This window comes from Crocuta crocuta, unplaced genomic scaffold (assembly GCF_008692635.1).
Source record: "Crocuta crocuta isolate KB4526 unplaced genomic scaffold, BGI_CrCroc_1.0 scaffold25, whole genome shotgun sequence".
NCBI lineage: Eukaryota > Metazoa > Chordata > Mammalia > Carnivora > Hyaenidae > Crocuta > Crocuta crocuta.
Window position 1 is genome coordinate 19,106,264 of NW_027532015.1, and position 13,659 is coordinate 19,119,922.

The 13,659-nt window shown below is 37.4% G+C and overlaps 1 protein-coding gene across 1 annotated transcript in view; it reads left to right on the forward strand.

Annotated features, from left to right (window-relative positions):
- The window catches only part of MED23 (mediator complex subunit 23), a 44,885-nt gene that overhangs the window by 23,475 nt on the left and 7,751 nt on the right, over window positions 1-13,659 (forward strand). Inside the window, exons 16-25 of the mRNA XM_077775974.1 lie at window positions 918-1,092; window positions 2,424-2,587; window positions 4,983-5,107; window positions 6,140-6,345; window positions 6,432-6,612; window positions 7,786-7,956; window positions 8,636-8,852; window positions 10,333-10,569; window positions 12,221-12,386; window positions 13,178-13,250. Coding sequence (XP_077632100.1) covers window positions 918-1,092; window positions 2,424-2,587; window positions 4,983-5,107; window positions 6,140-6,345; window positions 6,432-6,612; window positions 7,786-7,956; window positions 8,636-8,852; window positions 10,333-10,569; window positions 12,221-12,386; window positions 13,178-13,250 — 1,715 coding nt within the window. The remainder of the gene's footprint in view (window positions 1-917; window positions 1,093-2,423; window positions 2,588-4,982; window positions 5,108-6,139; window positions 6,346-6,431; window positions 6,613-7,785; window positions 7,957-8,635; window positions 8,853-10,332; window positions 10,570-12,220; window positions 12,387-13,177; window positions 13,251-13,659) is intronic.

A 13,659-nucleotide genomic window follows, 5' to 3' on the forward strand; every position in this document is an offset into this window, starting at 1 on the left:
CCGTCATAGAGATTACCTACTAATGAGGGAGGCAAAGAAGTAAATAAATGGAGTATAGAATATGTCAGATGATACGTCTTATGGAGAAAAATAAAGCAAAAAAGGGGGGTAGGAAGTATGAGAGTCAGGAGAGTGAGTTGCATTTTTAAGTAAAGTTATGATAAGAAAGGGGTATTATGTTAAGTGCTTGGGATACAGTGAGCTAAACAGACATGGGCTCTGTCCTCATGCAAGAATCTGTGGTCCCATGTGCTGCTTTTGCTGGTTTGCCCCTGGCATTAGGAAGGAGTTTTCTTGCATCAGAAGACAGCTTATGATGTCTGCTAGTTGCTCTGCAGGTCTAAGTAATAGATTCTTTCTCATATAGAAGTTTTTTCTGATTCATGTTAATTGTAACTTTTCACTAATATGGTATAAATTTAATTTTAACCATAATTACTCATCTTCCCAGATAATCAAGGGTTGAACAAAAGGTTTTGGGGAGAGAGGAAGGAATGGAGATGGTTGTCATGCAAATAGTGTATTAAAAAGTGATCCTCATGCTTCCAAAGACTGGGAACATTGACTTTATAAAAGTAATTTAAAAGACAACTAAGAAGTGAGGAAGGGTAATTTTTTATTCATCTACTGTCTCTTATTTTTCTAGATGAACTTGAGTATCATTTGTCAAATTCCAGGAAAGAAAAAAAGGGACAAACTTGGGCTTATAATTAGGATCTGGACTTTTTTCATTACCATTAAAGGAGAAATTATGGAGAAAATTTGGAAAAGTGTGTGTGTGTGTGTGTGTGTGTGTGTGTGTGTGTGTGTGTGTTCATGATCAAATCTTTACGTAGATTTTATTCCATGTGACTCTTCGAATGTCTTTTAATTCATAGCTTTTCTAATTGGTGCCTTATATGGTCATACCCCTCAAGGTCAACTTTTGCCAACTGTTTTCAAGTCCCATGCCTGGGGGATCTTGCACACACTTCTCGAGATGTTCAGCTACCGGATGCACCACATCCAGCCTCATTACAGAGTGCAGCTCCTGAGCCATCTTCATACTTTAGCTGCAGTTGCACAGACAAACCAGAACCAGCTCCATCTCTGGTGAGCTCCTTGGTGACTGTCTTTCCTTAAGATTTATTAGAAACTTTATTGGAGATGGGAACTTAATCCTTTATAGTGTTATTCATTTGTCATAAAACTTCTGCTTCTAGAGTATCTTATTTCCAATATAGAAGGAGTAGAATATAGCTTTTTAAATAGAAAGTTATAAAGATAGTGGAGTCCTTGCATTAATCTTTGGGGTGAGAAAAAGTACATCCAAGGCCTTTGACAATATGTTCCAATTTAGCCCTTTAGAATATTGGATTTAGGGGTGCCTGGGTGGCTCAGTCAGTTAAACATCCGACTTGGGCTCAAGTCATGATCTCAGAGTTTGTGAGTTCAAGCTTCGAGTCAGCCTCTGTGCTGACAGCACAGAGTCTGGAGTCTGCTTGAGTTCTATGTCTCCTCTCTCTGTGCCCCTCCCCCGCTCATGCTGGCACTCTCTCTCTCTCTCAAAAATAAAAATAAACATTAAAAATAATTTAGAATATTAGATTTAAATATACTTCAGATTATGGTTAAATTATCATGTCACTTTGATTTTGCTTTAATTGAAAATATATTCGCGATTTTAAAATGTAAAATTATTTTAAGGGTGCCTCAGTTGGTTAAGCATCCAACTGGAGCTCAGGTCATATTTGTGAGTTCCAGGCCTATATCGGCCACTCTGCTGTCAGCGTGGAGCCTGCTTTAGATCCTTTGTCCCCCTATCTCTTCGCCCCTCCCCTGCCTTTGTGCGCACATGCGCACATTCTCTCATTTGTTAATGAATAAACATTAATAAAATTAAATTAAAAAAATTTTTTAAAATAAGAGGCTACTTTAAAGTTTATTTATTTTGAGAGAGAGAGAGCGACCACAAGCAGGGGAGGGGCGGAGAGATAAAGGGAGAGAGAATCCCAAACAGGCTTTGTATAGTGCAGAGATCAATGTGGTGCTTAAACCCACAAACTGTGAGATCATGACCTGAATGGAAATCAAGCGGATGCTAAACTAACTGAGCTACCCACACACTCCTAAAAAATGTAATTTTTAAATCCTATATATCCAGGTGAAATTGTGTAGTCCTATAAGCTACAAGCTGTCTTTTTCAAATGTAAAAAATGTCAGATGGTTTTTTCTATAAAATTTGGTATCCCAGGTTTTTAAAACAAAGTTCATTCTTACACAAAGAAGGAAGGGTTGGTTTTTTTTTTTAGTCAAAGAAGAGGAATTCATAGTTTGCATGTTTTCCATTGTAATTGACCTAGAATTAGATTTAATTCTATAATTCTGAAATTTTACATGCCACTTAACTTTTTCACATTTCTTTTTGTTTTCCTTCCTTTTAGTGTTGAGAGCACTGCACTGAGGCTTATAACAGCATTGGGTAGCTCGGAGGTACAGCCGCAGTTCACACGCTTCCTGAGCGATCCCAAAACAGTGCTGTCCGCAGAATCTGAAGAGCTGAACCGAGCCTTGATATTGACCTTAGCTAGAGCAACTCATGTAACAGGTACAGTGAATATGCAATATCAACATCAAAAACAAATGAATTAGAGCATGCTGTGTTCCTGGTGATTATTAAAGGGACAGCATTGTGAAAACATCCTTTTCACTTATTTAAAAAAAAGTTGTTTTAATACCTTCACCGTTTCAATCATTAATGTAGGTTCTTCTGTGTACTATCATTTTAACTAGGTTGAGCTTCTGTTTTCAGCCATTTACATCATTTTTAAATAGTGGTTTTTGATCTTTTTCATTTAAGGACCACTTAACATTCATAAAAAAATTTTTTTAATGTTTATTTATTTTTTGAGAGAGAGAGGAAGACAGAGTGTGAGCAGGGGAGAGACAGAAAGAGAGGGAGACCTACAGCCTGAAGCAGCTCCAGGCTCTGAGCTGTCAGCACAGAGCCGGACATGGAGCTTGAACTCACAGACTGTGAGATTATGACCTAACCCGAAGTCGGATGCTCAACTGACTGAGCCACCCAGGCGCCCCAGGAACACTTAACATTCTTAAAAAAATACAAATTCACAAGAATCTTCCATTTATATGGATTTTATCTATCAATATTTACCTTAATTGATATTAGGATAGATGCTTTTTTAGTATATATTTGATTTACTTAAAAATAATAAACATATTATATATTAATATAATTGGTGTATTTTTATGAAAAATAAACTATATATTCTCCAAAACAAAACTTCAGTGAGAAGAGGTGCCATTTTTTCACATTTTTTGTATCTCTCTTTAATATCTGATGTAAAGAAAGCTTTGCTAGATTCTCATATTTACTTCTGCATTTCATCTATCATAATATGTTATTTTAGAAATGAAGAAAATATGGCCTCACCCAGGTGAAAGGTTGGAAAGGAGAGGAGTATTTTAATCGTCTTTCCAGTAATTGTGAATACTCTTCAGTGTCACACAAAATTAGACAAGTGATGGTTTCTTATATGTTAGGCGCAAGGTAGACGGGAATCCAAAATCCTGTCAGTGAACATGTTGTACTCCATTACATTGTAATTCATTAATCTGTTTTGCACATTTAATGGATTTTTTTATCCATGTATATTTTATAACTTCATGAATTAGTGTTTTGGAAGACATTGGCCCAGTGAGATCTTATAAATGCTGGCACACTTAATTATACAGTATCATAAAATTACATTTGTTCATATCACTACAGATTTCTTTAGGAAAATCTTTAAAGTTTTGGAGAACTATTAGGCTTATAGTAGTACATACAGGTTTTCCAAAATTTTGATGTTTCACTTGAAGAGTCAACTTTTGTCATTGGCAAAAGATGTGGTCATTTGTTTTCCTTGAAGTAACAGGCTCCCTTTGTTAATTTTCAAGAAAATGTCTGCTTAATGCCCAAGTCTGAATAACTATAGTTTTCTGTCAGATGTTCTTTTAAGTAAAAATGGAATTCCATTTTTTAAAAAAGCTAATTTCACTCAATATTCACACAATTGCACAAATAATTTTCCTTAAGATACCCATCATACTTTGATATGTAGCTAGAACACTTTATTCATACTTCCATTTTTATCACACAGAATATTAAGCTTAGATGTACCTAAGGAGCTGAGATACAGTCCTTTTCACTACTTCAAGGATATTCCTAAGTAAAACTGGCTCTTTCTCCCCACCCTCACTCCCAACTGAGAGCATAGTGAAGATTACAATGGCTGTTAGTATAGTTTGATGCCACAGTTTGATTTGTTCTGTGGGCCAGCACTTTTACCTGTCTTTACCTTTGCACTATCGGTGTGCATATCAACACAGTAAAATGGTCAATCCTATCTTATTATTATCATTTTAATAGTTTTTACCTCATCAGATCCATAAAAGGATATTAGGGACCCACAGACTCCACAGACCACACCTGGAGAACTGCTGTTTTAAAGAAATAGTTAACTGGATTTAGCAGGCTCAAACACATCTGTGTGAACTCATTTTATATAAATTAACCTTCTTGATTTAGAGAGTTATAGTCTATAGCTGTTTCAACCACTAGAAAAGATAGCTGCTTTCTTAATTGTATTTCCTTGGCTCAATGAAGTGCTGATACCTCATTGTCAGAGTGAACTACATGAGCATTCGTGTCGGGCCTGTATCACTGTCGTTGCACTGGTGCTCCGTAACCTTAAAAAAAATCAGATTGCACTGTCTTTTGTCTTTCCACTAATTGTGTTCTTACTTACTAATGTAACCATTCAAACCATTCATAAACTAAAAAAATTTAGATCCTAAGCTGAATATAACTAGTTATGCAGTGAGTGTATTGCAGTGAAATTCCTTGGGTGGGCACAATTGTTTGTTGCTTTCTCTATGATATTTATGAATTGTGGTTATGCTCATTTACATCTGGATTACATCTTTTTGTTTATGTTCAGATTTTTTTACAGGTTCTGATTCAATTCAGGGAACTTGGTGTAAAGATATACTTCAGACCATCATGAGTTTTACTCCTCACAATTGGGCATCACACACTCTTAGCTGTTTTCCAGGCCCACTGCAGGTAATCTGGTCTTGAATTTCATATTGAATTTATAAAAGTCTTTCTTCCATTTAATATATAAAGTCATTCTTTCCTACTTAGTGTTAGTCTAGAGAGGTTTTTTAGTGATATCCAAAGGAAATTAGCTTTTATTTCTTTTTTAAAAATTTTTTCCTATTCCAGAGTGTCTTGAGTTGTTCCTTGTCCTACCTACTCTAGAACTAGATATATTCCTAAAAATTTAATTGTGATCTCATATTATTAACAGTTTTAGAATCTTGTGAGAAATAACACATTACATAAAAAATTCTCTCCTAGAACTGAAATGGGGAGAAATACAACTTTAATGGAGCTGCATAGAATACACATTGGTGCACGGACTGAATTTTTTTAAATCACACAGAGAAAAACTGTAAGCTTGGCTTTTATAATATAGAGAAAGGAGAACCTCATCTGTCCTCTGCTTTGCAGAGAAAAGTTTAAGCGTAATGAACATCTGCCTTCTATAATTTCCAATAGGACTGGAATGGTAGTTCTCAAACTTACCAGAATCACCTAGAGGGCTTGTTCAGGTACAGACTGCTGAGCCCCAGGCGTGGAATTTCCAATTCAGTGGATCTGGAATGGGGTCCAGGCTGCAATTCTTACAGGTCCCAGGTGGTGCCAGTACTCACAGTCTGAGGCCCATTGGGCTGGTGTAATAGATTTTCCTTATAGAGATGCTAAAATATGTAACCACAGGATACATAAACTTCTTTTTTTTTTTTTTTTTTTAATGAAAAACAGAAGTATCAACAGATGATTAAAGAAGCTTTGAATTCAGGCTTGCTTGGATTTCTGTTTAGGAAATCTAGAAAGGGAATATTAGAGATAATCAAATCAAGCCTGTGTATTTTCCCATTATAGAAATTCAGGCCTTGATTACTACTAAGTTGCTTGAGGCCACCTAGAGTTTATTAGTGTCAGAATGAAGCCTAGAACTGGTTTCTTACCTCTGTAGCCAGTGTTCTTTTTAGTATAACCCTTGAAGTAAACTTATGATCTTCCTTTTAGGCATTCTTCAAACAAAATAACGTACCTCAGGAAAGCCGTTTTAACTTGAAAAAAAATGTGGAAGAGGAGTATAGGAAGTGGAAGTCAATGACCAATGAAAATGACATCATTACCCACTTTTCTATGCAAGGCTCTCCTCCTCTCTTCCTTTGTCTTCTCTGGAAAATGCTCTTGGAAACAGATCATATTAATCAGATTGGCTATAGGTAAGCCAAAAACCTAGATCTGCGTTCCTTTTGACGATCCATTATCATACAGCAATGTAACTTATTTTTTACTCTCTGATTTCCAGAGTACTAGAAAGAATTGGAGCCAGGGCCTTGGTTGCCCATGTGAGGACATTTGCAGATTTCCTAGTATATGAGTTCTCTACATCAGCTGGGGGTCAGCAACTCAACAAATGCATTGAAATTCTTAATGACATGGTATGGAAGTACAACATTGTTACATTGGACAGATTAATTCTCTGCCTGGTAAGAATATGCTTATAAGTTTCTAAGCCACCTCATTTTGTTTTGGATCAGTGTGTGTGACTGATAGACTTGTGCTGATCTAACTATATTGCTTCTAAGGATTTAATGAAATTATACTATAATCGAGTATTACTATCAATTCCCTAAGGAACTAGAGATTTCCAAGGGTCTTTATTCATTCATTCAGCAAGTGTATATTGAATATTTGCTATGTTCTATGCACAGAAAGTATAGAAGTAAATAAGACAGACATGGTCCTGATCTTGTGATGCTGTAAAAGTTCAAGCAGATAGTTAAACCTGAGTTGATTTCCAAAGGCTCCCACTAGAGGCAAGAAGTGGTAAAAGGCCATTGTATTTCTTCGCAGAGTGCTAATAATCATTTCTGTACATTTTGGTAGCCGCAGTCAGAACTGAATATTTCTCATAGCCACCCAGTATTCCTCAAATTATTTTTTTCTCTTGACTTTGAGGTCTATTTCAGCAAAATTTTAAAAGAAGATAGGGAACAAGGCTGGAAAATACTTCTTTTTTGAACACTGTAGTGTTGGGACATCAGGATGGCTCAGTTGGTTAAGTGCCTGATTTCGGCTCAGGCACGCGTCAGGCTCTGTGCTAACAGCTCAGAGCTTAGAGCCTGCTTTGGATTTGGTGTCTTCATCTCTCTCTGCCCATCCCTCACTCACACTCTGTCTCTCACTCTCAAAAATAAATAAACATTAAAAAAATATAGTTCCGATATTTGGGGTGGCTTAGTTGGTTAACATTAATCTCTTAGCTGCGGAACATATATATGGTTATTATATGATAGGGGAAATAAGCTAAGACTATAAATCAGTAAAGTAGAAGGATCAGATAGAGGTGTGAGGAAAATATCACCAGTCAATAATGAGGGCCCCCATGTATCCAGGTGATAGATCTTGAAGAATAGATTAAATTTCAACAAAAGAAAAAAGAGCGACACTTCAGACAGAAGGAATGGTGAGAAGCAAAAATGAGTGAGAAAGTTAAATATGCTTAAGGAATTCTGAACAGTTGGTTAGGATTAGACTCAACATATAATGAAACTCTAATAATAGATATTACTGTATTCGAATTTAGACTGTCTAGTGGAAAAGCCATGCTTATGCACAGGTCAGACATTTTAATATCATTTTTCTATTTTTCTCTGAAGGCTATGCGTAGTCATGAAGGAAATGAAGCCCAGGTTTGTTATTTCATAATTCAGTTGCTGTTACTCAAACCAAATGATTTTAGAAATCGAGTGAGTGACTTTGTGAAGGAAAATTCTCCAGAGCACTGGCTACAGAACGACTGGCACACCAAGCACATGAATTATCACAAGGTACTCATTCAAATCAGTGCTTCCGTGACTCCTTTTTAAGCCAGACTCAAGTATTTGGCTAATTGATTTGGCTGTTTTCTCTCTGGTTCTACTGTTTTCTCTCTAATCTGTATAGAAGTAAATTAGCTCTCTAAATTTCCTCAAGGTCCTAGAGTATCTCTTCTATTAAGAATATATTGAAACTGCAATTTTAGTAGATGTGAGTACTTACGTACAAAATGAAAAGGTTATCACAGATTCTTGTATACATAGATCTCTTATGGTATACCTTTGGGATAATAGAAATTTTTATCAAGTGAAGGACTCTAGATTTCATTGCACTGCCGAAACAAACATGTTTTCTTCTTCTTTTTTTTTAATGTTTTATTTATTTCTAGGAGAGAGGGAGAGAGACAGCGTGAGCAGGGGAGGGTCAGAGAGAGAGGGAGATACAGATTCTGAAATAGGCTCCAGGCTCTGAGCTGGCAGTCAGCACAGAGCCCGACGCGGGGCTCGAACCCACGAACCGTGAGATCATGACCTAAGCAAAAGTCGGACGCTTAACCGACTAAGCCACCCAGACGCCCCAAAACAAACATGTTTTCATATTCTTTTAAAAACGACAAATTTATTTAGCTCTGTTTTTTAAGAGAATTTAAAAAAGATGTCCTAAACACTTGCCATTTTCTCACTTCCACAGAAATACCCCGAGAAACTATATTTTGAGGGCCTCGCGGAGCAGGTCGACCCTCCGGTGCAGATCCAGTCTCCCTACCTCCCCATCTATTTCGGCAATGTGTGTCTTCGATTTCTCCCAGTATTTGATATAGTAATCCACAGGTTCTTAGAGCTGCTTCCAGTTTCTAAGTCACTGGAGACTTTACTGGATCACCTTGGTGGCTTATATAAATTTCATGGTGAGATTTTCCAAATTTTAATTCCATCTAACAGCTCAATAAACAAAAATAGTCTGGGTGTGACCACATGGGTAATCATGGTTCTAAAGATTTTATGTTAATTGGTTTTCAACAAAAATGTTTTGGGAATAAGTGCTATATAGTGATGCCATGAAGTATAAAGTAGATGACATAAAAAGGTGAATAGGTAGGTCATAGCAGATGTACTGGATTGCAGAAATAAAAATGATATGCAAGAGAGCCTCCCTCCCCCTTTACCTAATGTGTGATTAATTGCCAAATGTGCAGAGAAGGAGAAGCGTATGGGTTCAGAGCAGACTGATGCTGCTGTGAACTGATGGGTCATGTCAGGCTTCCTGGATGATAGGATTTGAGATGTGAGATATGTGATTTATATTAACAGAAAGGAGAGAACATTCTAAGCAGAAGGAATCTTTGGAAAAATCATGGCATTTTAACAGCAGTCTCCTCATTGGCTAACTTGAGAAGTTAAACATTGTACCCAACAATGTAGATCACCTTTAAGTGCCAGGCTGAGAAGTTTCAATTTTATAACCTGCAGATAATTAAGAACCAATTAGATGTTATTGAGTAAGGCCATGGCCTAGAAAGCATTATTTTAGAAAGTTAAATCTAGTTGTAGTCAGCAGCATGTTTTGGAAGGATGAAGCCATTTCAAAAATGTCAAAAAATTCAGGTGTAGGATTAGTATCTAAACAACTGTGATGGCTTTGGGAATGCAAAAGAAGGGGCAGATATTCCAGGAAGAAGGAACAGGACTTGATTGCTGCTTGTAGGGAAGGATACATATTCTTTCCAATATAGAAAGAAAGGAAGAGAACGCTGAAGTTTGAAACCAGGTGACTGGAGAATGGTCGAATCTGTGACAGGAGAATGAAAGTCCTAGAGTGGCCACTGTGGAGACAAAGTGTATTTCTCTGGGCGGGGGGAGGAGGGGGTCATTTCTTCTTGGTCCTGTATCTAAGATGTTTTCCTCCTAACCAGAAGTCTGAATTGCATGTTAGCACTACAGAATAGGTATGAAGTTCAAGTGAGCATTCCTATAAAAACATTTGTTTTTGGGGGTTTTTTTTGTTTGTTTTGGATTAGGTAGCATGTGCATGGTACAGAAGGGTATGCAGGGAAGAATAGTTAGTCCCATCCCTGACCTCCAGCTAGCCAGTTTCCTTCTCTGTGGCAACCACTGTTACCCTGTTTTTGACCATTTAAGGGTATTCTAATCTTTTTGCTAGTATAAACAGTGCCACGATGGTTATTCATTTCCATGCCATGTATATGATATTAGAAGCCTTCTGCCTTGTCCTGAAATAAAAATATTCATTGTATATAGCTTCCCATCATGTGAAATAGTTTCATGAGCTTCTGACCTGTGTCTTGGTAATCTTGAAAGCAGAGGGTTAGTTTTTCACAGTTCTTGGTAACTGGATAAACTCTGTGATGATTGTCTTCTTCTTGGCAGATCGCCCAGTGACTTATTTGTATAATACTCTGCACTATTATGAGATGCACTTGAGAGACCGCCCACATCTCAAGCGAAAACTTGTCCATGCCATCATTGGCTCACTCAAGGATAATCGACCTCAAGGCTGGTGTCTAAGTGACACATACCTAAAGTGTGGCATGAATGCACGAGAAGAAAATCCTTGGATTCCTGATGACTCCTACTATTGCAGATTGATTGGCAGACTAGTAGATAATATCCTTTTCATTGTGATTTTTCCAGACCCTTCAGAAATAACTATATGTTGATTTGGGAGAACACATATTATCTTTTCAAGTTAATACTTTTTTTTAAGTTTATTTATATTGAGAGAGACAGAGCACAAGCTGGGGAGGAGCAGAGGGAGAGGGAGTGAGAGAGAATCCCAAGCAGGCGCCCCGCTGCCAGCAGAGCCTGACGTGAGGCTCATACTCATGGACTGTGAGATCATGACCCAAGCCAAAACCAAGAGTCAGATGCTTAACTGACTGAGCCACCCAGGCATCCCTCAAAGTAATATTTTTATACATTCCAAGACTTCAGTTCTTTTAAGATCATTCTTATTTTTAATTTTGTAAAGGTTTTGAAATCTTCAATTAGCAGCATCAAATTAGCTGCCATATAGGCAACAATTCACTCCATTAAAATTTAAACTGAAAACAAACTTTACAAGATTTGTTTCAAAGAAAAAAATCGATCTCTAAAAAAAATATACTATGTATTATAGTAAATGCATCTGTTTGCTACTGGAGAGTATAGAGTTTTGTTGCTTTCAAAAAATCCTTGAATGTTTTTTAAAAAATATTAATAGATAATAATAAAACTTTTTATCTCTTTTGATGAAAAAGCTGCTCTATTTATATTTTTATTTCTTTATTTTGATTTCATGTTTTAAGTTATAAGCACACTGTGTTTAGTATGTCTGTGTACCATATCACTGTTTACTAGGTAGAGTAATTTTACGTAAATGGGCATGATTCATTTTCCTACACAAAGGAATTTATTTCCTGAAGTAAAAGAATTACTCATCATAGGGGCGCCTGGGTGGCTTAGTCGGTTAAGCGTCCGACTTTCGCTTAGGTCATGATCTTGCAGTTCATGGGTTCGAGCCCTGCGTCGGGCTCTGTGCTGACTGCCAACTCAGAGCCTGGAGCCTGTTTCAGTCTGTGACTCCCTCTCTCTCTGACCCTCCCCTGCTCACGCTGTCTCTCTCTCTCTCTCCTAGAAATAAATAAAACATTAAAAAAAAAAAAAAGAATTACTCATCATAAAATAATGTCCTTACTACCTACCTTACAACTATTGAAAGCAATAGGTAGATGAAGCCTGGGGCTACTTTGGTCGCATCTATAGCTGTCCTGTCACAGATGTAAAAGCACACCTATCGAAGACCAGGGTTTTTTTGTTTTTTTTTTTAAAGATGTTTTATTTATTTCTGAGAGAAAGAGACAGTGTGAGCAGGGGAGGGTCAGAGAGAGAGAGAGATACAGAATCTGAAGCAGGCTCCAGGCTCTGAGCTAGCTGTCAGCACAGAGCCCGACGCGGGGCTCGAACCCACGAACTGTGAGATCATGACCTGAGCCAAAGTCCGGCACTTAACCGACTGAGCCACCCAGGTGCCCCAGAAGACCAGTTTCTTAAACCTTACGTTTATGTGTTTCAGTTACATCAGACATTTGTGTATTTGGTTCATGTTATTTGCCTCTTAATTTCTGTTCACTTGTTAAGGGCTCATAATCAGATACATTGATAATCAAATGAGATGTTTACATGTGAAACATTTTGAAAACTGTAAAGCACTCTACCAATATGAGCCATTAATCTCAAAAAATAAAAACCAAATGGTTATTGCTTTAATCATCTGCACCGATGGCTGGCAAGTCTCCTGGTCCGTTCCCAAACTGCGACTGGAGATTCAATGAGTTTCCCAACCCAGCTGCCCATGCCCTGCATGTTACTTGTGTGGAGCTCATGGCCTTGGCCGTTTCAGGCGAAGATGTTGGAAATGCTCTTCTAAATGTCGTCCTGAAAAGGTGTGTATCCTGTTTCATGCAGTAAGATTCATTGTTTTTTTGTAAAGAGAACGATATTTTATTAGGAGATGTTAGACAAATCTATTGTCCCAAGGCTGATGCACATGGGACAGTAACTGTCTTTTGGTCCCAGATTTTGTCTTTGTGATATAGATGTAATGGAGTAAGCCCTGGATAGGGTCAGAAGACCTGGGTTTGTTCTCAGCTCTACCCTTTTATTTTTTAACATATATTCATTTTTGAGAAACAGAGACAGAGTGCAAATGGGGGAGTGGCAGAGAGAGGTTTACACAGAGTCTGAAGCAGGCTTCAGGTTCCAAGCTGTCAGTGCAGAGCCCGACACGGGGCTCAAACTCACAAACCCCGAGATCATGACCTGAACTGAAATCAGACATATAACTGACAAAGCCACCCAGGCCCCTACCCCCCACCACTACTCTTTAGTAGCTGTTTGACATTTAAGTTAGGAATAAGGTTAACACCTCACTAAAGATAATCTTTCAAGATTCCTTTCTTGAAGATCACCATAAGGTAGGGGATAATGATTGAAGAGGTGGAAATAATCTTACATCCCAGCAACCACTGTTAAGGGAGACAACCCAAAAAAAGAAAAACCTTTTTTAGCTTTTAGGTATATTAAACTTTTACTCAATGAAAATCCATTGTTGTTTTATTGGAATAAGTCAGTTGTTAGCCCCAAATGATATATGTTCTCAAAATTAGTTCCATTGTTAACCATATAAAAGTGTTTTTGTAATTTCACATTTTTCTTCTTTTTTCTTCACTTATAGTCAGCCTTTAGTGCCAAGAGAGAATATTACAGCATGGATGAATGCCATTGGACTGATCATCACTGCACTACCAGTGAGTTAATAGTTTTGATTTGTACCTAGTAATTGAATACAATTGTTTCCTGTCAGCCAAAATAATAAGATGCATGTAAGATGCCATTGTACAAGGATGTCATGCAATTAAGGAAGTGTTTCGTATTTAAGTTTTCTTCATTATTGCTTCAGTCACCTACACTGTTTTGTTTTCCTTCTGCCTCAGATCTAAAAATATGCCTAACCAATGGGTCTCTGTATCCTTTGGTCCCACCTTATCTATCCAACCTTAGTTCTTATATTAAAATCTCATCTCCTTTTGACCACTTGACATGTTACGTATCTAGAGCCTCTCACTCATGCCATTAGCACTTGTTGAGATATGCTTGGGTACTTCTGATGTGTTCCAGAATGAACATTATGCAGAGCCCGTCTTCCTTATGTCAGCT